This window comes from Lissotriton vulgaris, chromosome 3_1 (assembly GCF_964263255.1).
Source record: "Lissotriton vulgaris chromosome 3_1, aLisVul1.2, whole genome shotgun sequence".
NCBI lineage: Eukaryota > Metazoa > Chordata > Amphibia > Caudata > Salamandridae > Lissotriton > Lissotriton vulgaris.
The window spans coordinates 627,017,079-627,044,305 of record NC_141689.1 but is presented as its reverse complement, the minus strand read 5'-3'; the positions used below and the strand labels follow the sequence as shown (position 1 = coordinate 627,044,305).

The following is a 27,227-nucleotide window of genomic DNA, read 5'->3' as shown; positions in this document are numbered from 1 at the left end:
GAAACCATCCATCCAAAAGTCACAGTCCTTATTCCATGTCTCTTGGAGAGCCACAATATCATGTTGTTTAATAAAATTTAACCAGTTGCAGTCGTCTCGCTTGGAACGCAGGCCAGCAATGTCCCAGCTTAACATCTTAACCGTTTCCCCCTCGGCATTAAACATAGTTACGGGGTTACAATGGGTAGCGAGAGGAATCAAAGTAGGGTGATCAGGTACCGGGGAAACCAAGCCTGTGAGAGACTCTTCCCCTGTTCCCTCACCAGCCTCTCGTCAATCGCACAACTCTAAGCCAGAGAGTACATCAAATCTGTTGTGTGTGGCAATATTAGGCCCATAGTTAAAATAGTTCTCTCCACCAGGTCCTTGGAATGAACCCGGCGTCTGTGCCAAGACAGGAGTATATGGCCTCATTCTCGCACTATGTGGGGGCGCTCTTGTGAGATGATTATAAAAAAAACCAAGAGGTCGCACACAAATACTATTGGCATCGTACGTCATGGAGGCTGCCCTTAACAGAACTGTAGCCACATGTTGTGGGTGTCTGAAATTTACAATGATGCAGTCCCCATTACACGTCTTTCTGGAGGACCCAATCAAATTTGCCCTTCTAGTTGTTATGATGTCAGGGGCAAATTTTATAGGGAAAGCACACCTCCTGTTCAACCACGACACAGTTTTGTTTTTAAGGGAGTCATGCGATTCCTCAGGTGTCTGAGCAGATTGTATATCATGGGCCGGAACATTGGTTAAGACAACTACGTAGGGGGTGTACTCTGGAGGAAGGTTTATAAATTTACTTCTCCTTACCGGATTAATGCTAGAAGTAACATCAGGCCCTGTTGTTGGTCGTGTGACTACACTCACTGCAGTGGTAGGGGCCGTTGTGACTGGGTCAGTTCTATTTGTAAGCTGGGTAGATTGCTGCTGATTATCGACTCTTAACTACCTGCTCTGGCCCTCCTATGCCCTTCTCCGCCTGTTTAATGCTGTCAGCCATTGATAAATGTTTAGACAGCAGCCCTCCTAACCTCTTTACTTCGGCAGTGACACTGTCGAGTTTACGCACTAGGGGTTGAACATACTGTTCTAATTTAGCTTCAAACTTGGCTTCCAGAGAGTGAAGTAGTTGGGAAAATTGATCTGGACTTAAGGTGTTATTAGCCACGTTGCTTTCATCCTGTACTTTAGTGGACTCATCTGTGTTGTTCTGTGCTAGTAAGGGGGTATCTACCCTTCTTTTAGAATGCTTCCCCCCCTTTTATTTTGTTGTTTCCTGCAATTTCTGACAGGTCTAGTGATAGGCAATGCTTCTTCATTGTCATCGCTTGCTAGATTTAAGTCTACTACTGGAGGCTCGGTGTGAACCTGGGCTACCACCGTGGTAACCACAGTGAGATCCGTTGTTTCAGGGGTAGCAGTCTCTGGAGGGTTCTCCAAGTGGATCGGGGGATCTTGGGTAGAATTGGGTGGACTACCCCTTCCCAAAGAGGCCCTCCTATCGTTATTGATTTTATTTACCATCTTCACCAGGTAATTATCAATAGGGCCTACCCCCGATGTGAATTTCTCCTTTGTGCCACTTGGCATGGTTTATCCTAATTGCCTAGATTAATAATACTGGGGTGAAATAAAACCGAAATGAGTCAGAAACAGTACAAACTAGGTAGATGACAATATATCAAGTCATGTCCTAAATCTCCGAGGGACCAGACACGATTTGGCCAGGATATATGGCCCAGCCCTGCCTTTTCCTGTCTATGACTGTCATAGACTGTCCCGCCCTTGTCCCGGGCTTCTCCCGGGCTGCTCCCGCTCGCTCCCGCGACACAGGGGGATAGCGCTGGTCTTTATGCGCCTCCTGGCGCGAGATTACGGTGCGTGGCTTCCGGGCGCTGCGGGTACTGGGAAATGAAGTCACACCAGCTCAGCTCTCCTCTCTGCGGCGGCACTTGGATGACAGGGAGTGCGGCGGCGGGAGTCTGGCTGCAGCGTCGGTCCTGCAATGTCAAGGTTCACTGGTAAAAGCGTGGCAACACCCCAGTGGATTTTACAATCTCCCCCGCTCTGCCGGGGGTAGCGCTGGTCTTTATGCGCCTCCTGGCGCGAGATTACGGTGCGCGGCTTCCGGCCGCTGAGGGTACTGGGAAATGAAGTCCCACCAGCTCAGCTCTCCTCTCCTCGGCGGCACTTGGATGACAGGGAGTGCGGCGGCGGGAGGCTGGCTGCAGCGTCGGTCCTGCGATGTCAAGGTCCACTGGTAAGGGCGCGGCAACACCCCGTGGATTTTACAATCTCACATCATTGTACTGTAGTTCGACGCTTGTTGCAAGTGTCCTTGAATGGGTTGTGTACAAGAATGAGTAAAAACTGTAGTTGTACACTCTCATAGTGTAAACCCCCAGCAGAGGTGCCAAGCATCGGATGGTATTTTGTCAGCCCTTCAAAAGTTGAAATAAATTGATTCCTTTCCTTCAGAGGTTGGGCGTCATTCTATTTGAGTGATTGTTTAGATAAGTTGTATTGCAATAAATTGCTTAATGGCAAGTTCACAATGATAATATGTATGAGGTGACCAGGGCAGGTCCAGGAATACCTGAGCCATTCGAAATTTTCTGGACAATCAAATCTGTTCTTATATAAATGAGTTCCATTGGGGTTCACTGTGTGCAGTTGTAGTTTGTGTGGAACTTCTGAAAATGTGGCATGAATCCGGCCTTCCTGGGCATATGTTGGACCCCCGTCCCCTCCTGCCCACCCGATTTAAATATTTGACCACATTCTTTACTCCCACTAAATATTTTTTTTGCATTTGTAGATTCTGATATCAGAGTTAGTGAGCTGGACTCCCCATTTCCTTGGTCATTGTCCAGCCTCGGATAGTGGGTTAATCCTTTCATGACCGTCTTCTGTTTTTCAAGAGCCTACTGACCTGGAATTACATGGCATGGCTTTTGAGGAGCAGCCCAACGCATTTAATTTGTGAAGTGCAGTAAGCATTTTTACATGAGGAAAAAACCATATACCTTGTTGTCATTTGACACGATCGTTGATCAGTGTCTATAAGGGAAATTACAGACTGACACGTCTCCCTGTATGGTTTTTTGATTCTTTAACTCTTGTCTAAAGTCTTTAATCGTTTTGATCTAGATCAGGACCCATGTTCCATTATTTCAATATTCTTATTCAGTTGCTAAATGTTGATATTTTGGCGAATAAAAGAAACATCCCTTTTAATATTGACCCATCTCATTATAATTCGTGTTTGATGACTTGGTGGACTATTTCATCCACTTTAGGGTCTGTCTTTCACCTGAGTGCCAAAGGTTCAACTCCTGGTTGCTCCACTTAGGCTTTCACCCTTCCAGTGTTGATAAAACGCGTACCACTGATTTAGGAATTCATAAACGCACAACGATACCACAGGGGTGAACCCACGCAGCACTTTACAAATGCACTTTATGCCATACTAAACCCTTCTTTGTAGGTTGATGGTGGATTCGTAATCCAAACCAGTTTCAAGGATGAATGGATAGATGCCATTCAGGATTGGTCTAGCCTCTTAGGCAATCAGGCTTTGTGTGGGCCGGTTTTCTGGCTGTTTGTGGGCCTATTTTATGGTCTGGTGGGCCGGGTTTTTACTGTTGATTTCCCTGATATTGAAACAAACATTGCCTGCAGCAAGCTCAAATCCATAGTCTTCTGTGCCTTGCAAAACACTTATATATAGTGTCTTTACAAGTTAAAAACGGCCCCAGTTGGCAGATATAGGCAACTTTTTAGAAATATAATTCATTAGTGGGGGGCACTTTTACTTTGGCCCCTAGTTGTCTGTCCCAGTCCAACCCTGATGCCATTACAGTGTAAGCAATGTGATGTGGGGGAGTCTGTAACTGTAACAGTGTGTGATAGAGAACAAACACAGTGGTCCTCGGACCCCCCCACCGAATGGGACAACACCTGGTGGCTAACTGGCCTCAGCAGCCCGCCCACCCCCACGGACCACACACAGGAACCTAGGCATCGAACTCAACTCCTCCCTCTCCATGAGACGACAGGTCAATGCCATCGCACCACCTGCTTCAACACCCTCCACATCCTTTGCAAGTCCTTCAAATGAATCCTCCCTGAATCAAGAAAGATCGTCACCCACGCACTCATAACTAGCAGACTGGACTATGAAAGTGCCCTCTACGACGGAATTCACAAGTATTTGCACAGCAAACTCCAAACCATACAGAACACCGCAGTCAGACTCGTCCTCGGCATCCCTCGACAGCAACACATCACCCAACACCTGCGAGACCTCCACTGGCTCCCTGTCGAGAAGAGAGTAACCTTCAAAACACTCACCCACGCCTACAAATGCCTCCATAACACTGGATCCCAGTACGTCAACTAGAGAATCTCCTTCCATGTACCCAAGAGAAACCTCTGATTTGCCGAACTCACCGAAATCCCACGCATCCGCAGAGCCAGAGTTTACTCGTATAAACTGACCATACCTGATCATCAAGAATACCTTGGGTGCCTTCATTGGTCAATACAATGCAACAGTAAATGCAATTGGTTAGCTACCTCATGCAAGTGTCGGTGTTCTCTGTATATCCTCTCTCATGACGTATTTCATTGAAGTGATATGTGCAGACCCTTGCGCCAAGTCCACACTCTACAAATATTTATCTTGGGGTCTTAAACGAGTTAAGTCCGTCCAACAAGAGGCACCTGGATAGAAAAGAGGAAGAGAGCTTGAGGCTGCTGAAAGGAATAGATAAGAGTTAGGGGTCTGGGCATACGGTGGCTCTGAGTGCCAACTGCATCCCCTGCTTTCTTTGAAAAGTGAAAACCACAGAGGGAGCTTGTGAAAGATATAAAAGATGTGTCTTCCTACCTACTGTGTAGCCTTGGACCATGTCCTTTATGTGCATGTAACTTGCATGATCGAGGTAACTATTAGCGGCGATACTACGTGTCTCTCAGACCTCTGCCCGCAGTCCTTTTTCCCCTCTGCCCGCAGTCCTTTTTCCCCAGCACCTGCCCTCCCTGCTACCTGCCATGGGCGGCAATCTGAGGGATAGCCCTGGGCGCCAGAAGCTCTAGCTACGCCTCTGCCTAAGTGTGTTTTCCCGCCTGTCCATGTACGTTTGTGCTGGTATTGTAAATATGCAAAATATAGCTTTGACAGATTTTTACCTGCTTTACGTTCCTGTTTGGAACAAAAATTCCTTTTTTGTGTGAAAAATAAATCCAGTTTTAGCAGACTATAAGTGTTAAGAAGTTTAGTCTAGCTGTTTATTTATTTGAGGCTTTACAGCAACTCGTTACACGGCACTGCTTGCAGTTAAGTTACTCTCCCGTGTTTTCCCCTAACAACACCTACCGCCCCTTACAGCTAGTTATTTACCAGTAAAGTTGTTCGTAATTGTTCCACTACACCCATTTTGTGAAAAAACTCAGACTCCCTTACATAAAGAACAGAATGCGGCGCTGCAGGGGAGGAATCAACTGATTACGCACCCAAAAGGATATTCAGCTGTGAATAGATATAAAGTACAGAGTGAAACATAATACGAAAATAAAGAGCAGTTCACCAGCAAAAATGCAGGCTTTCCTACTCACCCTCAATGTGGTTACATAATTAACTAGGCTCTTCTTAGGCGACTTACACCTTTCGTTCACTGCATTTTCATAGGCTTTTTTCAATTCTTTTACTCTGGCTCTTTTCTCTCCCATCCCGCCACTTTCTGTCGCTCCACGCCCATTTCCAAATATCGCAGCCAGTAATCTCCTGCTCCAACTGCTAATGCAGGAGGTGCCGGGCCCCCAGCAGCTCTCTCGTTTGCGCTCCAAGTCTGGGATCAAGTGCAAATCCATTCATGGAGCAGGACAGCCAGGGAACTGCTGCTGCCAGCAGCTGCTTTTACCTACCTCAGGTGGCCCAATGTTAGAAATATGATTTCTGGTTGGCTAAGGCTTGCGCCAAAGCCAGGCAGAAACCACCACTCTAGTCAGAGCAAGGGAGTTACACACTGATGATAACCCCTGCTAACCCCCTTGGTAGCTTGGCACGAGCAGTCAGGCTTATCCCAGAGGCAATGTGTAAAGTGTTTGCGTAACACACACACACAGCAGCAACACACCAGGCACACTACAACATTTACAGGGGATTATATACAGGACATTATAAGTATTTAGTTATGCAGCACAATATCCTTGGTGCAACACCATCAACTGTTGCATGGCTAAATACTTATAAGGTCCCAAAGGCGAGACCTGTTGGCTATGCCAATGCTTGTTTTCTTTTCTTTGCCAAAATGAAGCAATTTGGGAGAGATCATGAAAAGCACGTAAAAAAAACTTTCCTTGTCGTAAAGGCCTTTATCGTGAGGTTATTCATTTTTGAAGACATGAAGTCTGCTTCTAAGCACACTGCAGCAATCATAAAGCACAACCATGTTCACAAATACACAAGAACATCATTATAAAATACAAACATAAAATAAATAGTAATTACTCTTCGCCTCCAAGATGCAAGTAAGTTCTAAACTACTATTCAATGAAACGAATATTAGCTGCAACACAGGATTTTGTGTTCCTGCACCATTTGTCTGGTGGCATATTGTTCCAAAATTCTGCATTAATGCACCGTGATCTTTTCTCCACCATACTTTGAGCCATGGAATTTTCCAGGGTATCACACAGGCATAGTGAGAAGGTGTCCTCATACCCCAAGAGACTAGTACATAGCCCTGCAAGTCATAGTATAGGCATATGATGTTTAGTTCCGTTTGATAATTATCTAGTGTGAGGAAAGCCATCATGGCGGACTTCTGTAACATACATCACACCTTAAAGTCTGTACCCTGATGGGTGGATATCTACCAGATCCTTTGTCTAGCTAGGGCGATATAATCATAGCATTTCAGCCGACAAATAAGTCTAATGCCCCCATTCTGCGCTTTCTGGTGCTGGGTAATGGTTTTGTCAGGGAGGGTTGACTATGCTGTGTTGGAGACAATAGATGAGATGTTACAATTGCTCGCACGTGGGTAATATCTTTGTGCTTGAACTGGTCCAATGCTTTGCAGCTTATTGAGATGATAATGTGCCGTTTTCGGAATGGCCCGGGCCTGAAATGTGAAGGCTAATTCTCTTTTAAGCAAAACAACGAACCATTTCAAAGCCCACTCACACATCCCAGACACATTTAGCTGCGGATGTTGTGTTTGTGAGTTGTGTACCAGAAGTGCTTTTCGTAATAAACGGTTCCAAAGGGTCATACCACGAAAGTTGGCTTATGTAAAAGGCAGATTTCTGGTGAAAACATAAAGCTCTTGTCTGAATGTATGCATTTTCGTGGACCGTTAGATATACCAGTGAAAAGAGGTGTTTTAACGACTTGATGTTGTTCTATGTGGGCAATTACTTCTGTTTAAAACGGCAAAAAGACGGAAAATTAGTTATAAGCATCTCATTTAAAAATTCATGTAGCATTCAAGAACATAGATAGCAATTGTTTTGTTATATATTTGTTTTTAAGCTCGTGTTATTTTCATATTAGATTGATTGTTGGAGTGTGCACAAAATTGACTGTGTACTTTTTTCTTGGTGATTCTTCATATATAACAGGTTCATGGTGTTAAGTAGAATGTCAGTGTAAGTTGTGGTTTAGAATCGATAGAAATGACACAACTTTCACGCCTAGAAGTTAATAGTAAACCTGTAGATCTTTGAACTTGTTTCTGTACCATGATTATTGACAATTACATTTTTTTAAAAAAGATACTTTACCATCTATAAATCTAGATACTAGTACAGTTTATAATTTGTAACTTTGATCTTGACTTTCAGTGCTAGCCTCAGAAGGTTCTAGATTTTCTGTTTAATTAAAGACACGTGTTCAAGGTCTGAAGGTGCCAGTTTATTGTCCCCATTCAGTTAACCTGAATATGTATAACCGGGCACAGTTTTGTATAACATTTGTTGACGTTGGGAAATTTTATTTGGGACGAATAGTTTGAGATAGAAGATTTTTATTAGTGACAGTAGCACAGTTGTATTTCTTTGTTAAAGAATTAAGGGCCTGATTATGATGGCGGTCGGACTTCTGTTCGACCTCCACTCTGTCGCGAAGGGGACTGCCTGACTAGCTTTCAGAGGTCTCACCATTGGTATTAGGATGCGACAGACTTCGAGTGTGGGCTGCAGCACACGCGGCAGTACAAAATAAACACATTTTGCATATCCCTGCACTATGTGGCAGGCACCATGCTGGGTGTGCCATATGGTACAGGGATATGTAGGGGCATGGGCCGATGGCGGAGGGACCGCCACCGACGGCCTGACGGTGGCTGTCCCACCGCCTTCACAATGAGGCCTTAAGTCTTGACTATAAAGACAGTTTTATTACGAAATATGCATAAGACATACTTGTTTGATAACAAGGTTACAATATGAAATGGCCTTCATCTGTTACACTATTCCAACAAGGGTCTCACTGTTGGTGTGGATTAAAACTTTCATAGCTTTGCTGAAGGAAAGACTCTGTCCCTACAAACAAAACCAGGTGTTGCGTTCTAACTCCTTCAACTGGCTGCAAACTCCGCGCTTTGAGAAAGCACGACTGGGTGGAAGAGCCTTCACGGTCAAAACAGCCTTATTGTGGAACACCTTCCCAGCCACTCTCCGTAGTGCCAAGTCAGAATTCTGTTTTAAAAAAGCTTTGAAGACATGGCTTTTCAAGACAGTAGCATTGTAGACCTAAAATACGCACTCTGCCTCTGACGCCTATCTACCTAGTGTTTTTAGCGCCGGGACACCCCTGTGTTGGGGGTAGCTTTCGCGCTTAATAAATCACAGTATTATTATTATATGGGTCACAGTGCACCTTTTTAACAATGTTATCAGCCTTTGACTATTCTAAGCCTTCAATGGACGTACTGTAAATTCGTTTTTTTGCTTCTTTTTCGTAAAACAATGAAGCATACTTTGTATGAAGCCCCAACAATTGATGTGCTGAAGAGTAAGAGACATCTACAATGCTTAATATTTGGAACTTTGTCTTTGTGAAACAGGAAGGCTATGCAGTGATAGTGCTGAATCCCAATGAAAACTATATTGAAGTGGAGAAGGTAAAGCCCGCAGCCCAACCATCTACAGACAGCTCTGATGAACCTGCAGAGAAGAGAGAGAGAAAAGAAAAAATTCTAAAAGAAACAAAGAAGAGGAGAGACTTTTACGAAAAATATCGGAATCCCCAAAAAGAAAAAGAAACTATGCAGGTGTACATCAGGGTAAGCTCATTTTAGAACAGTGTATCTCTTCAATACCCCTTCCTTTTAGTCATGTGTTTGCTTGTATGGGGCAAAAGTGTTTTCAAGTGCTTACTAATATATAGATGTCAACCTCTGTAGACCACTAGAACTGACCAAAGTGTCTGAGCCTAGCTGTTTTTTAGTGGTTTTGCAGCATTTAGTTTGTAGGCCTGCATTGTCAATTGAGCACTTAATTTATGAAAAAGTTTGCCCTTGGGTTTGAGAAGAGCCTCCCTATCTTAGTGGTGCATGTTAGAATATTGTAATGTGTTAAAATTCCTTGATCAACCGAAGGTTCGAGACATGTGACAATATTTTTATCATATCTATGGATTTAGTAACATTATTGGTCTTGTTGATTGTTAGAACTGTTTTGAATTTGGTGTTTCCCTTTCATTCAAAGATATTGATGCAACTATTTCTGCTCCCAAGTCATTTTTTCATTTTAAGGCATTAATTGTAAATTCAGTAAGCTTGTTTTTTTTTAATGCTGTGATCTACACTATTAATCCTAGACAGGCACTATTACTAGAGGCACATAGAATCCTGCAGCCTAGGCAATGCAAGGTCAGAGTAGGTGCAAACTTTTTTTCTTCAATCATGAAGTGATACATCACCCAAAATTAGTATTGTTTTTCTCGTTCTTTTAGCATAACTGTTCAGTAATTAATTCTATGTTTATGCACGGCGTAGATGCTTCAGAAGATTGAATGTATACCAGGTTTATTAACACATTTTCATGGTGCGTTGTTGTCAAAGCACCAGTGCCATCAGCAGGATTAGTGGGAGTCCAAAAGCAAATGAGTTTTGCCATTGCTCCATTTCATTAACTTCAATTAATGCTTTGATGTGTGCATCTAAAGAGTATTATTGCAAACAACATAATGTAAGTTTTTATGAACTAACTAGCAGCCCATCCCGACGTTGTCCGGGAGCAATTAGGTCTCAGGGCCCCCGCCCGCCCCGACGTTGTCCGTGGGTTCCCCTCGAGCCTTCCTCCATATATTGCAGTATTATACCTCTATGTTTACTTTGTACGCTTTTTTAACCTGCACACGTAACTTTTTCCTCCTGTAATGCACTGTTTGGCTCACTTTTTTAATGCTCCGTTTGCTTCCTCTTGCTACCTGCACACGTCACTTTTTCCTCCTATACCTCTATGTCTACTTTCTACGCTTTTGTAACCTGCATACGTAACTTTTTCTTCCTGTAATGCACCGTTTGGCTCACTTTTTTAATGCTCCGTTTGCTTCCTCTTGCTACCTGCACACGTCACTTTTTCCTCCTATACCTCTATGTTTACTTTCTATGCTTTTGTAACCTGCACACGTAACTCTTTCCTCCTGTAATGCACCGTTTGGCTCACTTTTGTAATGCTCCGTTTGCTTCCTCTTGCTTACGATGTACGCTTTTGTAACCTGCACACGTAACTTTTTCCTCCTGTAATGCACCGTTTGGCTCACTTTTGTAATGCTCCCTTTGCTTCCTCTTGCTCACGATTTTCATTTTTGCTTCATTTTTCCGCCGCTCACTGCTCCTAATTAAATAACCTACCTCATCCGCCGCTCACCGCTCCTCCCTGCCTGTCCGCCGCTCCTCACCGCCTGTCTGCCGCTCCTCACCGCTCCTCCCCGCGCCATGTCCGCCGGTCCTCCTCGCGCTCCTGGACGCCGCTCCTCCCCGCGCTCCTCACGACGGGCACGCACGTCGCGGCCAGCGCTTCTTCCAAGGGACTATTTTTTTTCGGTACATTTTTTAAATAACGTATATTTATTACGTTTATATAGCCTATGTCCATCTGCACACCCTGACGATTACAACGATGTATCGGGTGTGTAGATTGGCGCTGTGGTTCCTGAGTTTACCCGCCTCAAAGCTTCAAAGTTCTTCCTTTATAATAGTAGTATGGATGTAATTTTATTCCCCAGTTGTGAATAATAGTGCAATTCAATAGGCTTCAAAATTTCAAATTTATTTGTTAGGCTTGTTATTCCCCATGTTTATTCGAGGAGTTTCTTTTGTACTGCATATAATGTTAATCTGCAGAAAACCAAATAGCTTTTGGCTACCAGTTGTTGTTTATTACTATGAGCTATCTGTTAATGGTTGAAACGTTTGATGCCACAGACCAATACATTTTTCTTTAGAATAGCCTTCAGACCTAATTTTCAGCGGCTTTTGAAAAGATTACTTTCTAAAGAATGCAATGTTTTCTTCCAAAAATACATTGAATTTTACTTTCACATGCTGTTCAAAGAAATCAAACCTTCTACTTCAAATATTGGTGCAGCACAGGTTTTATACGTCATTCCACCATTCACACGAGTGCATATTACAGATGTGTTAAAACTTGTCCAGAAAGGAAACAAAGATGTCATCACTACTCCTGCGTGCTCTGGGCTCTGAGATTCTGTTACATAGTTCCATTTGTGTTTAATGTATTAAAACAATGCAAAAGTGTTGATACAAATATACAGAACTGTAAAGTTGGAGAGGTTAAAGATCACTAATGGCTACTTACATTTGGTATTTCAATTGTATATTATTTCTGCGTGGAAGATGCCTTTGCTGCATTGCTCTCACCAAAGCAGACATCCGTTATGGTTCAGTGAGATTTCTGAATGAAGCCAAAGAGAAGGGGCGTCTTTAAAATCGTAATAAATATTTCAATTAGAATAGCAAAATAATGGTGTAGTGAGGAAACGTTACCACTTGCACGTTTCCTTGCAGGCTCACTTTGGTCCGATTCATCCATTGCTCTCATGATATCTTTCAAAACTTTGTCTTTATCCGCAGTCTGAAATTCATACCGTGCTTTATACGTTTTGATTTCTGTTATCAGTTTTAGAAGTTCATGTCAGCCAAATAGATGTTTGTCTTAACGCATCTGAATGCTTTTTGTCTCCAAAATTGGTTCCGAAATTTTCCCTGAAACAGGTCAAATGATCTTGTACAAATTTTACATCTTTTTCCAATGTATGTATCTGGTATCTCTATAGCACGAACGTAGGGGAAAGGTGATAGAGCGAAATACAGGGTGAAAGACAAGCATGATGCTCTACGACTAAGACCCTGGGTTTCAATTCAGTTCTTTAGAGTTTATAAATCGATTCTCTTTCACTGATCCCGGGCAAAGGGGTGAATATTCTTTTCCCTTTTTTTTAGAATATACATTGGATGTCTAAGGAACTTAATTGTTTCACAATGCTCTCTTCAAATACTCAAAATAGGAATTCTTTAAAATATTGCAGGTTTGCATGTTTTCTAAATTTGACTGTAAAATGTTGTAACATCAAGGGTTGAAATAAAGCAACATGTTATAAATGTAGGTTTGTCAGCATATATCAATTGATTGGCTATCAGCTGTAAACACCTGGCCAGTATGTTAACACCACACGACGAGCCCTGATGTGCTGTGTCCACCTAACATAAAGGAAAACAACTAAGAAATCTCTCTGCGCCTCAGTGGGCCCAGCCATCATTCTAGACCTGCACAACACCTCCTGCAATCATCTGGGGGTGAAATTCATTTGCCAACAACTAACCGATAGCTGGGATATCAGCAGCAGGTTTTTGGGAACTGCTGTCTTTACATCTATTGGGCAGTTGCGTGTTTTAAGGTTAAATATTGAAATTCCGTAGCGAAGCGAAACATTGCTCAGAATTGGGGAGCAGCACAAACGCAACAGTGACAGAGTGGCGTAAAGACATGGATATGATCATGGTGGCTGAAAAGCCCACATATAATCACAGAGGGTGCCCCAAGAAATGGGGGAGGGTGTCGGGCAAATAGAATGAATTGGGAGGTTAATTATGTACCCCTCCTGTTGTAGACCATGGCTGAGACGATAAGATGTAGTGAGCGTAACTGTACAATCTATCCATCTCTGTATACCTTATTGCTCTGTTCGATAAGATGTTATCCAAATATTCTCGCTTGTACGAGGAATGTATTGCAGATTCCATATTAAATAAAATAAAATGTTTTTTTTAATTGAAATTTCAATCTTTAACTAAATTAATATAAGAAGAAATGCTGACTTATAGACCATGTTGTGCACCATTATGCATTAGTATGTGACCTTTGAAAAATAATCTACTTTATTTTCTCAAGCTGCTAGAGTGCTTAATTTGTAAAAGGATACGTGCCGGGCCTAATGTTTTGTTCATAAGACTGCTCTCAGTGCTACTGAAGGTTTGGGTGCCAAATTCCAAGGCTGGCTAGTGTTGATTCCGCCCCATGCTTCTTTAAACCAGACACTCGCAGGCACTTTTCTAATGCTTGCAGGTTCTCGTCATCCCTGCTTTCTCCCTTTGTCACTGTTGCATTCGCCCCTTTTGTGCTTTTCTCTTGCTTGCTCTCGATCCAAGTCTGTGGCGGAAAATTAAATGCTGGTCTCTAGAAAAAGTGTGCCAGTGGTTTCCACTTGCAACCACTGCCTCAAATTAAGCATTGAGCTCCCATTATTTTCATGCATGAATTACTGCTTTGTTTTCTGTTCTACAGAGGTGACTTGTTTGGTCTGAGCAGTAACCAGTCTTTTATTTATGCTCAGCAGGAGAAGCTCCTAAATACAGATTGTAATAATGCTCAATCCTTTTTCCTAAAGAAAATATGCCACTGAATTGTGTTGCAGAATTGATCAGTTTGGTATTAATCGGTGGCAGAAATGAAATCAATGTAGTTGATAAGTCAGAATTGTAATTGTTATTGGATAAAGTCGCAAACCGTGGTTATTTTCATATTTTGCTTTATTCCCAACTTTATATAATCTATGTTGTTTGGCTGTAAATATTGACCTGGCTTCCTGCTGTGCTAATCTGCTCTCTAGGCTTCTATTTGGGTGGCCAACTTCTCATTTGGTTGTGCCATGTATTGGGCCTCCTATACTGATAGCTTTTCCTCCAGCTCCCTACAGGCCTCTTCTGTTTCGCTCTTCTTGCCTACCATATGTTCAGTTAGCCGGGCAAGTACCACTGCTTTGTATGTCTCCCACTTTATAATCCACCAAACCCTTATTCTTCTTAACGTATGTGCCTGTGACCTTCTACATGAAGCTTTTTGATGACCACTCCGTTAGTATTCATGTGTCTAGTCTCCATCCAGCACCCACGTATGATATGGTCTGTAACAGTTGCATAGTTAATGGTGAGTGATATGAAATTCTCTTTGGTAAATACCTAACATTTCTGAACCTTCCCATTTGCCCCGCTGGACCAGGAATGATCAGTCTAGGACAATGATTGCAACGCCTTAGCCATATTGTTTCTCACTGGGATGGGGATTCACTATGGATCCTCTAGTCCTAGAACCTTCAGGAAGCTCCTCAACCTAGCATCTTCCCTATGTCCCCTCCCCGCACCGACCACCTCGTCCACAGCCCCATGAAGGGTGAGGTTAAGATCTTCCCCACCACTAGCAGTGCCTCAGCTACGGACGTTATCCAGTCCAACATCCTATCGAGACCCAGAGACTGGAGGCCTGGCAGGATGTACCATGATGTAACATATACTTTCTCACTCCTTTCAGGTACCCCCCCAGGTATCCCTGGGTATCTACCCACTTCTTGGTCACTTGGTATGGAAAGAGATTTACGAGCAAATATACAGGTGCCCCTTGAACCTGCTGTGAATCCTTCATTTTCTAGCAAGGTGCTTCTACCCTTGCCCAGGAAGCCACAATTGTTGTCCAGTAAATGGGTCTCCTGAAAAAGGAGAATGTCTGGCATGTGCCTGGCCAGAAATTTGGATACCATGCCCCTTTCAGTTTTTTGCAAATGCTCCAACCTTACTGTTAAGATGTTGTGTTCTGTTGTGTGTGGCCCCGGTATCACTGTGTCCAGGTACATCGTAAGGATATGTCCATTGATTGACTCTCTGTCTCCATCCACCCACTATCCCCCCAAACTGTCCTTCCCATGCTCTCCCCAATTCCATAACCCTCCCTGTCACTTCGTGCGGCAAGCTTGCTACTACCCACCTCTCCAGTGCCCAAGATACCTGTCCCCTTCCTCAAACATGTTATACTTCTCCCAAATGTCTTGCAGCTCTGTGAGTTAATACTGGGTCCTGCAGCTCCCCGTTTGTTGTCCGCTCCGGCTTGTTGGGCTTCATAATTCGGGGTTCCTGAAGTCAGTCTCTCCAGGGTGAGTATCCCCTGGTTAGGGCCCCTAGACAATTTTGTTTACTGTCATGAGGGTGACCACTGGCGTACCGAATCCTCCATGCCATCCCCAGATACTATATCACTGTCTCCTGATTCTGGGGAGTCTGTCGCCAGTGTTAACCATTTGTTGTTCGCTGACCATGGACTTCCCTTCTGGACTTTCTGCACCACTTTCAATTGTTCCATGTGGGGTTTGTCCTTTATGGGAGTTCCCTTACTTCTCTGTTTAATGGAGCAGATAGTTCTCCACTCCCACCATTCCTGGTGCCGGCTCCTCTGAGCCAATCCTAGCTCCAGGTAGTCCTTGAGCGCCAACCAGTCCCAAACCTCAGTTGCTGTGGGAAAGAACAAGGAATCCCACGCTATGGATATTCTTAGTTTTGCAAGGACTAGCAAATCATATTTTAAATTTAGACCTCACAAGTTTTTTTTATCGACCAAAAAGTCTCTCTCTGCTTTTGGATTGCTGTGGTGTAGTCAGGGTACATATTGACCTGACTTGCTTGCCTCTATCATCCACAAGCCCTTAGTTCTTGCTTCTTGTCGAATGCAGTCTCGGTCCCTGAAATTTAGTAGTCTAAAATTATCAGCTTTGATGATGCTCCTAGTGAAGGTGGCCACATCGGGACTCTGTGAGCACGTTCTACCATATACATATTGGAGGCCTGACTCCCAAGCACTGTCTCCAGCATCTGTTGTTTTAAATATAGTTTTGTGCTGGGGCCCTGGTGTTCCAGGACCTCAATTAGACATACATTGTTGCACCTGGATTGGCCCTTTGCATCATCCAATCGGGCTGCCACCATGTTGATTTCCGATTGCAGATGACTTATCTTCGTGGCGTGATTTATGATTAGCAACGTAATCTCATTTAAGGATCATTCTGCGTCCACTACCTTAGCCGCTAGTTCTGTAGTAGGGGATCTCTGTGTATAGTCATAATCTAGTGAATAGTCCCGCCCATGTGCGTGGACCCCGGCAATCAAAAATAATCTCTTAAGTTGTCAAAATAATGCAGAAACTGCAAGACACTTAAGAGAGAATTTAAAGACAAATAATGCAGCCTATATCCACAGGCTACACTGTCCAGTACTTCAACTAGAAATTCCACCAAAAATCACCACACACAGCTCAGCCTGCTGGTTTCTACCATAGAGAAACCTGCCTCCCCCAGTCAAAGACTCAGGAATGATAGAGAGGAAGGTAGGGACAGTCAAGCCCCATAGGCTGCCATTATGTGGCTTAAATAGGATACTGTGCCTTTAAGAGAACTTTCCAGACTTCTCCCAGTATCCCAGAATGCATAGCAGGTCCAACTTACTTTCAGTTCTTTTTTCCGGCTCCTGCTTACAGGACCCTGGCATTGAGCTCTCCCTTTTTCAAGGGTTTATTGAATTCGTTTTTGCACTTTTTGACTTTTAAAAGTGTTGCAGTTACTGCTTGGTGTTCTCTTCTCACTTTTGTGCTGTTTTTTAGGCGTTTTGGGGCTCCGAAATGCCTGGCCTTTTTGTTAAGTGCCCAGCATGTGAGAGGAAGAAGGCCAAAAGCGACCCCCATGATGTCTGCATCGTGTGCCTTCCAGAAGATCATGGCCCTGAGGAGTGTGTTATCTGCCAGCAACTTTCTGCTAGGACCCTCAGGGACAGATTGAAGATCAGGCTGGCTGGCCTGGAGGATAGGCGCCAACGTGCTGCAGGTGGGTCTGGGCAGCCTGGGAAGGATCCCTCTGCCTCTGCTGAGGCCCCTGGGGGGCTCCCCGGGGCAGGAAGTCCAGCCAACGATCCCATTCTCCGTCGACGTCGAGGGCTTCGACGACGGCGTCGAGAGGGATGACGACGGCGTGCTCCCCGTCTCCCCGGGGCTCCGGGTCGAGACGGCGTGACGGCTCGACGGCGAAGGAGAAGCCGACGTCGAAGCCGCCGTCGACGTCATCGTCTTCGTCGACGTCGAGGTCTTCATACCGACGCCGAAGGCGCAGGGACGTGTATCGGCGCTCGCCGTCGAAGCGGCACCGACGCTCGCCGTCGAGGCGACACCGTCGGTCGTCGTCGAGGCGACACCGCCGATCGTCGTCGAGGCGACACCGCCGATCGACGTCGAGGGGCTCCTCGACGTCGGGGACATCAAGGCGACGACGACGATCGATGTCGAGGGCGGACCGCCCGACGTCGAGAGGGCGACGTGAGAGGTCGCGCAAGAGGAGATCGACGTCGAGGAGTCGACGATCGACGCCGAGGATGAGAGGGTCGACGTCGAGGGGACGACGTTCGACGCCGGAGTCCAGGAAGCGCCGTTCGACGCCGGAGAAGCGTCGTTCTGCGTCCAGCAGACAGCGGTCAGCGTCGAGGAGTAGATCTCCCTCTCCCAAGCGACGCAGAGGGGGCTCTAGCCCCAGGAGTCACGCCACTTCCAGTGGTCGCAAGAGGAAGAGGTCGCCTGCGGATGGGGATGGCTCTCCGCAACCGTCCCCTAAAGGGTCACCGGGCTCGGTGTACTCGGAAGTGTACACTCCATCTCGACCCAGGACTCCTACTCCTCCACCCGTACCGAAGGAGGACCCTCCGCCCATACCACCACTTCCTACGGGGGATCCTGCTCCACCTCCGGTCCCACCGCATGGGCCCACCCCGCAGCCGGTGGTTCCTCCGCCGAGGTCCACTTCACTGCCGTCACTGCCTGCTCCTCCCAAGGGGACCCCGAAACCGAAGCCCCGGGAGGATCCGAAGAGTCCCCGTGAGAAGCCACGGAAGACCCCTCCTCGCAAACCGAAGGAGCGCCCTAGAGCTGGCAGGTCTCGTTCTCGCTCTAGGCGCAGATCTTCCACGAGGTCGAGACACCGCCATAGGAGGCGCGAATCTCGCTCTCGAACGAGATCGTCTGGGACCAGGGACTATTCACCTACGCTGTCGGGGTCGCCGGACACCAGAGTGTCCCCGATAGATGACCTGGTTGCCTTTCAAGACGTCCTGTTGAGGGGCGCGGCGAAGCTAGGCATTACACTGACAGTGCCTACTCCGAAGACGTCCGTCATTTTCGAGACTCTGCATCAGAGGCACATGTCTCGTCCCCTCCTGCCCTTGGTGCCGGGCTTGGAAGAACCGGCTATGGCGCTGTTTCTCACCCCGGCTGTGACGAGAGCGGCCCCGTCCAGGCTACTAAAGAAATACCGGGCTCCCGACTCGGATCCTGCCTTCTTGAGAGCGGAGCCTCCGCCTGACTCCGTCATCGTCACAGCGGCCCGCAAGCAGCACGCCACCACTCCGACCTCCACGGTCCCCCCGGACAAGGAGTCTAGGTGGATGGACTCGGCGGGGCGAAAGATCTGTGGGACTTCCGCGACATCCATGAAAGCGGCGAGTGCCACGGCTCTGTTGGGGCGTTACGACCGCGCCCTCTGGGACTCCCTTGAGCGCTTTGCGGAACATCTACCTCGGGAGCAGCGTGAAGACTTCATGGAGGTCCTGAGTGAGGGGATGCTGGTGGCCAACCAGATAATCAGCGCGGCTGCGGACTCTTCCCTGTTGGCTGCTCATGGGTTCTGCCACGGGATCAACCAACGGCGCCACGCCTGGCTCCGGCTGACGTCCCTGACACCGGACGTGCAGCAGAGGGTGGCCAATCTGCCGTTTTCCGGGGAGACCCTCTTCGGGAAACACGCAGATGATGAAATGGCCCGCATGAAGGCGGAGGCCGAAACGCTGACGGCTGTGGGCCTGGAAAAGCCCAAGGAAACCAAGAAGCAGTACCGCCCTTTCCAACGGCGGTTCGGAGGACAAGGCCGAGGACGGGGACAGGCTTCGGGGCACTCGCAACAGCAGCAGCCGTTCCGTAAGCCGTTCCAGAAGCGGCAGAAGGGCAGAGGAGGCCAGCAGTCGGCTCCGGCGCCCAAGGGCCAGGCGGGGTCTAGGCCCTAGGAACTTACTTCCCCCGGATCCGTTAGCCACTCCGGTAGGGGGAAGCATCCAACTTTTTCTGGCAGAGTGGAGAAAAATTACTCAGGACAAGTGGGTGCTGAATATTGTTTGCAATGGATACAGTCTTCGGTTCACCAGCCCCCCTCCAGCGATTCCCCCGGTCAGCTCGCAGTTCCAGCTGCGCGAGCTTCAGGCGGAAGCGGATATCCTGTTGAGGAAAAGGGCGATAGAAGGCGTACCTCTGTCTCAGAGAGGAAGAGGTCTGTACTCCCGGTTCTTTCTGGTTCGCAAGAAGGACAAGAACGAGTTCAGGCCCATTCTGGATTTGCGACAGGCAAACAAGTGGATTCGCAGAGAAAAGTTCCGCATGCTGTCGTTGCATCAGATCTACCCTCAGTTGCAACGGGGAGACTGGCTTTGCGCTATAGACCTACAGGATGCTTACTTCCATGTGCCCATTGCACACAAACACAGGAAGTTCCTGCGGTTCCAAGTCGGCACCAATCACTATCAATACACAGTACTCCCATTCGGACTGAAGTCTGCGCCAAGGACATTCTCGAAATGCATGGCGGTGGTAGCGGCACACCTGAGGAAGAACAAGGTGTTCGTCTACCCGTACTTGGACGATTGGCTGATCAAGGCATCCTCCTTCTCGGAAGCGCGAGCACACTTCCAGAAGACGTGCGTTCTCTTGAACAAGCTGGGGTTGCACATCAACATGGCCAAGTCTGTCCCGACTCCGGTCCAATGCATACAGTACTTGGGAGCCTCCATCGATACGCTGTCAGCAAGCGTGTCTCCTTCGGAAGAGCGACGATTATCACTCCTTCGGAAGGCTCAGGCTCTTATGACGACTCCATCTACAACAGTGAGGACGGTGTCTTCTCTACTGGGATCGATGGCCTCTTGTATCTTCCTGACGCCACACGCACGGCTGCACATGAGACCGTTGCAGGAGTGCTTGGAGGACCAGTGGGATCAGAGGAAAGGATCTTGGGACGACAAGATTCGCCTGTCGCTGCATGCTCTTCAGTCCCTGAAGTGGTGGTGTTCGGCGGAGAATCTCCTCAGAGGGGTTCCCTTTCACAAGGACATTCCCACGCAGACTGTCGTGACGGATGCATCTCTTCTGGGATGGGGAGCGCACTCCGGGACTCTGCAGATTCAAGGCACGTGGTCACCGATGGAGGCCACGTATCACATCAATTTCCTGGAACTCAGAGCTGTTCACTTGGCGCTGAAGGCCTTTCTTCCGTCCTTCCGGACCAACTCTCTGCTTGTACAGACGGACAATACCACCACGATGTATTACCTCAACAAGCAGGGGGGGTCGAGATCGCGCACTCTGTCACAGGAGGCGCAGGCGATCTGGCACTGGCTCCTGGCCAGAGGGCTGACGATAACGGCCACCCATCTACCAGGTGTGCAGAATGTTCAGGCAGACGCACTGAGCAGACTGCTTCAGGAAAACCACGAATGGGTCATAAACGACGAAGTACTAGGAGAAGTCTTCGCAAGGTGGGGAACTCCAGACGTAGATTTGTTCGCCACCGCCGAAAACAGCAAGTGCAGAGACTTCGCCTCCAGGTACTTCCAGCAAGGGACGCTGGGGAATGCGTTGTGGATCGACTGGACGAACAACTTTCTGTACGCCTTTCCTCCCATTCCCCTGATTCCGGCGGTGCTCATCAAGCTGGCCCGGTCCAGGGCTCGGATGATACTCATCGCCCCGGAGTGGCCCAGGCAGTGGTGGTTCACGGACCTACTTCACCGGTCTCTCCTTCCTCACATTCGGTTGCCGTGCAGGCCGGACCTTCTCACGAAGTTCGGGGGACGGATGTTACACCCCAACCTCTCGTCTTTGAGTTTGGCGGCATGGCTCCTGAGATAGTGCAATATGGCCATCTGAATCTGCCCGATGATTGCATGGACATACTGAAGGAGTCTAAGAGACCTTCCACTCGGACTTCATATGCTTACAAGTGGAAGAGGTTTTGTATCTGGTGCCAGTCTAAGAACCATGATCCTACGACCTGTAAGGAAGATGTCATCCTTCCTTACCTTTTACATTTGGCGCAGTCTGGCCTTAATGTGCATTCCATTAAGGTTCATCTGGCTGCATTGACTGCCTACAGGAAATGCCCTTCACAGACTTCCTTTTTCCAGATCCCTGTGATCAAAGATTTTCTGGAAGGATTGAAGAAAGTATTCCCTCCTGTCAGGCTTCCCTCGCCTTCATGGGAATTGAATGTGGTGCTGTCCAGATTGATGAAGGAACCTTTTGAACCTATTCATAAGGCTTCGTTGCAGCACCTGTCCTGGAAGGCGGCGTTCCTCGTGGCCATTACATCGGCCCGCAGGGTGAGTGAAATTCAAGCGTTGTGTTGTAATGAACCTTATACTGTATTTCATGCTGCTAAGGTTGTTATGCGTACTCACCCTAAATTTCTTCTCAAGGTTATTTCTGATTTTCATGTCAACCAGACTATAACTTTGCCTACGTTTTTTCAGAACCCTTCATCCCCAGCGGAGAGGTCTCTCCATTCCCTGGATGTTAGGAGGGTGTTGAAATTTTATCTGGATAAAACCAAAGATATTCGTAGGTCTGACCAGTTGTTTATCAATTATGGATCGGTCAGGACAGGTCTTGCGACCTCCAAACAGTCCATCTCTAGGTGGATTGTGTCCTGCATACAATTGTGTTATCAGAAGGCTAATAAGACCTTAGGAGGTAAGCCTAAGGCTCATTCCACCAGGGGCAAAGCTGCCACGACGGCTCTGCTCCGTAATGTGCCGATTGCTGAGATCTGCAAGGCAGCCACTTGGAAGTCGGTTCATACCTTTGCTAAGCATTACTGCCTGGACACTGACGCCAGGGCAGACGCTCAGGTTGGACAGGCTTCGCTGCGGAATTTGTTCGCACAGTAGTGGCATTATGTATTTACTCTCCACCGCCGCTTTGTTGTGTGGATGGGCTTGCCATTCTATTCACTAGATTATGACTATACACAGAGATCCCCTACTACAGAAGGAGTAGTTTCTGTCCTGTAACTCCAGTTCTGTAGTAGGGGTATCTCTGTTATAGTCATAAGCGCCCTCCCTCCTCCCCGGTGGAGAATTCTTCATGTAACCAATGCTGCAGGTCTGGCGTTTTATACGCCTTCAAAAAGAACTGAAAGTAAGTTGGACCTGCTATGCATTCTGGGATACTGGGAGAAGTCTGGAAAGTTCTCTTAAAGGCACAGTATCCTATTTAAGCCACATAATGGCAGCCTATGGGGCTTGTCTGTCCCTACCTTCCTCTCTATCATTCCTGAGTCTTTGACTGGGGGAGGCAGGTTTCTCTATGGTAGAAACCAGCAGGCTGAGCTGTGTGTGGTGATTTTTGGTGGAATTTCTAGTTGAAGTACTGGACAGTGTAGCCTGTGGATATAGGCTGCATTATTTGTCTTTAAATTCTCTCTTAAGTGTCTTGCAGTTTCTGCATTATTTTGACAACTTAAGAGATTATTTTTGATTGCCGGGGTCCACGCACATGGGCGGGACTATTCACTAGATTATGACTATAACAGAGATACCCCTACTACAGAACTGGAGTTACAGGACAGAAACTACTCCTTTTTCATGATCTGCCTGCAGCAGGCCCATATCCTGGGCCATGGTTTCAATTTTCTGTTCCAGTATTAATTTTGTATCGCAGATTGCTGCCAAAATTCTGTCCTTGTGGGCCTTTAGTGTTGTTCCACCTCCTGTCTCGCATCCTCGCACACCTTCAGGTTGTATGCCCTAGCTCCCTTTGCCATCATATTCTGTTTGTGGCACACCATATCCTCTTGACGGCCTTTGGCATGGGCCCAGACGATGGAGGTCCGTGCTTCCAGCAAGAGAAAGTCCCAAGGGCGGCCCTCATACTGCAGCGTATAGATGTACCTGGCTTGTCGTATCAGGGCATGGTTTATTTCAGTTACTGCACCCCATAGACTGGCCTGATATGTGGTCGTGCTAGATGTGGGTAAAATATAGAGCTGCCACCAGTACAAGCGCCGGTGGAGGTCGGGAGGCGGCCATCAGGCAGTTTAACATTATCACACTTACGTATGTTGTAATTTTTTTCTGTAGATTCCTGTGTAGGAGACCCAACCCGTGATCATGATCCTTGTTTATATTATTGTCCCACTTCTTCGTCGTTGAAGAGTCCGTTGTTGCTTAGAGTTGTCCTTTTCAGGATTACTTTTCAATTGTGGTTTCCCTTGCCTGGCTCCCAAATGATCGCTACCCAGTGTAGCATCAGTAGTAGCTCCTGCTACTACTTTAGGCATTGGCGTATAGCTAATGCTGCTGCGTCACCTTTACTGTTGCTCAACATTATGGCTGATACCGCAGCAACATTGACCATCAGTTTTATCCCTAAATCCCGGGCAAGTGGTACCCATGCTCATTCTGGACCAGTTTTAATACTTCAGGGAGAACTGCCAAGGAAGGGGTACATTGTGTTCTGGTATATACTGCAACAAAGACCATACCCCACGTGGCACAGTCCTCTACTGGAAGAGCCATCCCCATTGGAAAGCACATGGTTAGTGTTCTGTATTTATACTGCAGGCCCGCAAGGAGAAACACTGCTTCAAGCTGCTTTGTTGTTTGTGCAATCCAAAATGGAATTTCTTCCCTCTTAGTGGAAACCTTACCCCTGACTGCATTCAATATTTGTAGGCTAATGCCTGGTGTAGCTAATTGTGGTGGTGCTTCTTAAATGTTCGCATTACAAACTGAGCAAGGCATCTATATATCGTTACTAGATTATTGTATAATCTACGCAGCTTGGATGCGGTCAACCAGTGCATACCGGGATGTGGTGTGTAACCAGCTAGGACTGGACATATCACCCCCTCATTGCTGAGCGGACCCAGTTGCACATTTTGTATAGTATGGGAAGGGCGCCTTTAAACCAATTAATATGTTTTTGGTAAGTGAGACAAATTTCAGTTGCCTCATATGTAGTGTATTCATCTGGTATTTCATCTTCAGTGTATTCGTGAAATACCTGTGTTCCATCATCTTCAGCAGGAAATGTAACCCAGGAGTAAAATAGCTTTGTTCTATATGGTTTGTGTGCCTTTACCATGAAGGTAATGTCCCCGCCGTCAAATGTGAGGCCATTCTGTAGTAGTTTAAAAAAAAATTATTAAACAGTGGTGATGGTACAATGACAGGCCACGAAGCCACGTTGCAATGACAAAGCAAAAAAGAGCATTTGTACACGTTTACAAATCACATCGCATCTCGATATAACATTAGACAGGAAGAGCCTCAATGTCAAAGGCATTCTTGCACATTCAACTGAAGGAGAAACACAAATTTCACCCCGTGATATATTCCACTTTGCCCATTTTCTGATCCCATTTCGCGGGACAACCGCGATCATGGCATTGTCCATATTATCAGCCCATTTTGAGTATTTAGGTAGAACTCCGGTCCCCAACCCCAGGGCCACGTTTCGTTTAGCCAGAGCAAATCCCAAAGACTCCCATTTACGCTCTGTTTGAGTCAGGTCCGTGGCTTCCCACACATTCAATAAACACAGCCACTTACCCTCGCTAGTTCGGAATCAATTTTCTCCCAGTAAGGCTGTAACTTCGGGGACTCCCAGATTATATGATAGAAGTTGCCTTCGGATGCACACACCCTAAGGCAATTAGGATCTGGTCGACGGCCCATACTAATCAGTATGTGTGCGGCTAGATATGTTCTCTGTAGAATTTTGAGCTGGACAAGTCGGAGACGCATTGGAATGGCAACCTCCCGGGAGGGGGGGGGGGGAATAGCTTCCTGTTAGTCATCGTCCTCTAAGTAACCTAGGTCTTTTTCCAACAGTTGTCGAAGTCGGACCAGTGGATCCGGTCTATTGTTCAGTTGTATGCGATAAGTGAGCAAAATCGCTTAACTTGTCAATTTGTCCGTCAAAAGTCGATCCTCCAGTGGGGAGGCCTCAGGCAATGCCTCGCCACTTGTGACAATGGAGGTGATTGCGTGTCGGATCTGAAGATAGCGAAATGTCTCGGATCCGGCCAGCTGATATTCTTTTTGGAGATCAGCGAATGATATCATAGCATTTCGCTTCCAAAGGTCCCCTACTGAGGAAATGTCAATAAAATCCCACTTGTCGAACCCCGTGCATCTATTCAGTGTACCAAGCTGTTCGGATTTCCACAGGGGAGTGAGCAGAGTTAGTTTCTTGTGCCAACCCAGTTTCTTAGTCACAATATGCCAGAGTGTCACTGTGTGGGCGGTGGGGCCTGTGAGGTACGATATTTTGGGATTAAAATACAGTGCACACTGCTATCCTTCCTTGGACATTACCCATCTATCTGTGTGAAATGCTGGCTCCAACGGAGGGGCAAAGACCCATTGATTAACCACTGCAAGCTGGGAGACCCAGTAGTATTGTTTCAGATCAGGCAACGCAATCCCTCCATCGTACCACCCTCTGGTAAGCTTGTGTGTCACTATGCATGGGTTCTTCCCGTCCCATAAGAGTTCTGACCTCTGGGGGATGACCTGCAAGAACCCCCAGAGGTGTTTGAACTGTCATATATCATTAAAACAAAGACTCCTCGCAAGACTGACTCTCATATATATATAAGTTAGCCATGTCTCACAGAGCAAATCATTATACTAAAGCCAGACTGGCTTGGCAACGAGATCTGCAACTTACAATAGATGACTCTATGTGGACCTACTTCTACACTAGCACGAGACGTATCTCTTTACATGGTAGGTATAGACTGATATACTTCAAGTTTGTGAATAGAGTGTACTATACCCCAGAGAGACTATACAGGTACGGTCTAAGGGACGATTCAACTTGCGACAGTTGTCACGCACAAACTGCAGATTTTATGCATCTAGCATGGCAGTGCCCTGGGATTTTTAAATATTGGGAAACTATCTTTCTAGAATTGGGGAAAATTTTAGACTTGGAGCTCTCTCCTGATCCTGCATTAGCTCTTTTGGGATATTTTAAAACGCTGCCTAAGGCGACACGCAGACTGGTGGACATGGTTCTTCTCAGGGCGAAGTGGAGGGTTGCAATGTGCTGGCGGAGAGGACCTACCCCTACTGTATCACAGTGGTCACAAGATATGCTCTATTACTGTACACAATCCGAGAATGTCAGCGAATTGCTTCCGCCCCGGAGTAGACCTAAGAACTTTTGGGGGCTTTACACGACATACTTGCTTAACAGGGATGCAGAACCTGCAGATAATACATGCTCCTCAGTTCAATAATTTGGTGCTTGTAGCACACATCGAGCGGTCTTTTCTTCAATGAGTGTTTAGGGGGGCTTCTTGACGTACATGGAGTACAGTCTGTTTAGGTGGGAAGGATGGTGGGCCTGGCACCAACCGGTAAGATGGGTACCGCATCTGACTGTAACATTCTTATATAAATGACCTTAAAATTTTATATGTGCAATGTAAACCACTGACCGCAGTAAGTTATGATGATTTCATTTTAGATGTTTTATTGTACACCGATAACATAATGCCCATACAGTCTCTTGACTTCTCAACGCTGCCTGCCCCTCGGGTTGTTGGCTTCGTAGCTGTGCAAATTGTTAATTATCGACAAACCGCTGGCCCCAGGGTTGTAGGCGTGAGGCTGTGTAAGACTGTGAATTTTTCAATAAACAGATTTAACAAACAAAAAAAGAGAGTTCTGACCTCACTCTCCACACTAACAAAATAGGCGTTGGGGACTCTATGAGGAGTGTTGTGCAATACATACAAAAAACGAGGGAGAGCTAGCATCTTAAACAGCGCCACTCTT

General features: G+C 46.6%; 1 protein-coding gene across 2 annotated transcripts in view; it reads left to right on the top strand.

The window, feature by feature from the left end:
* ARB2A (ARB2 cotranscriptional regulator A) overlaps nt 1-27,227 on the top strand; it is a 1,549,567-nt gene that overhangs the window by 638,050 nt on the left and 884,290 nt on the right. For both annotated transcript variants that reach the window (XM_086960917.1, XM_086960918.1), the window contains exon 8: nt 9,075-9,293. In XM_086960917.1, the coding sequence (XP_086817043.1) occupies nt 9,075-9,293 (219 nt within the window). The remainder of the gene's footprint in view (nt 1-9,074; nt 9,294-27,227) is intronic.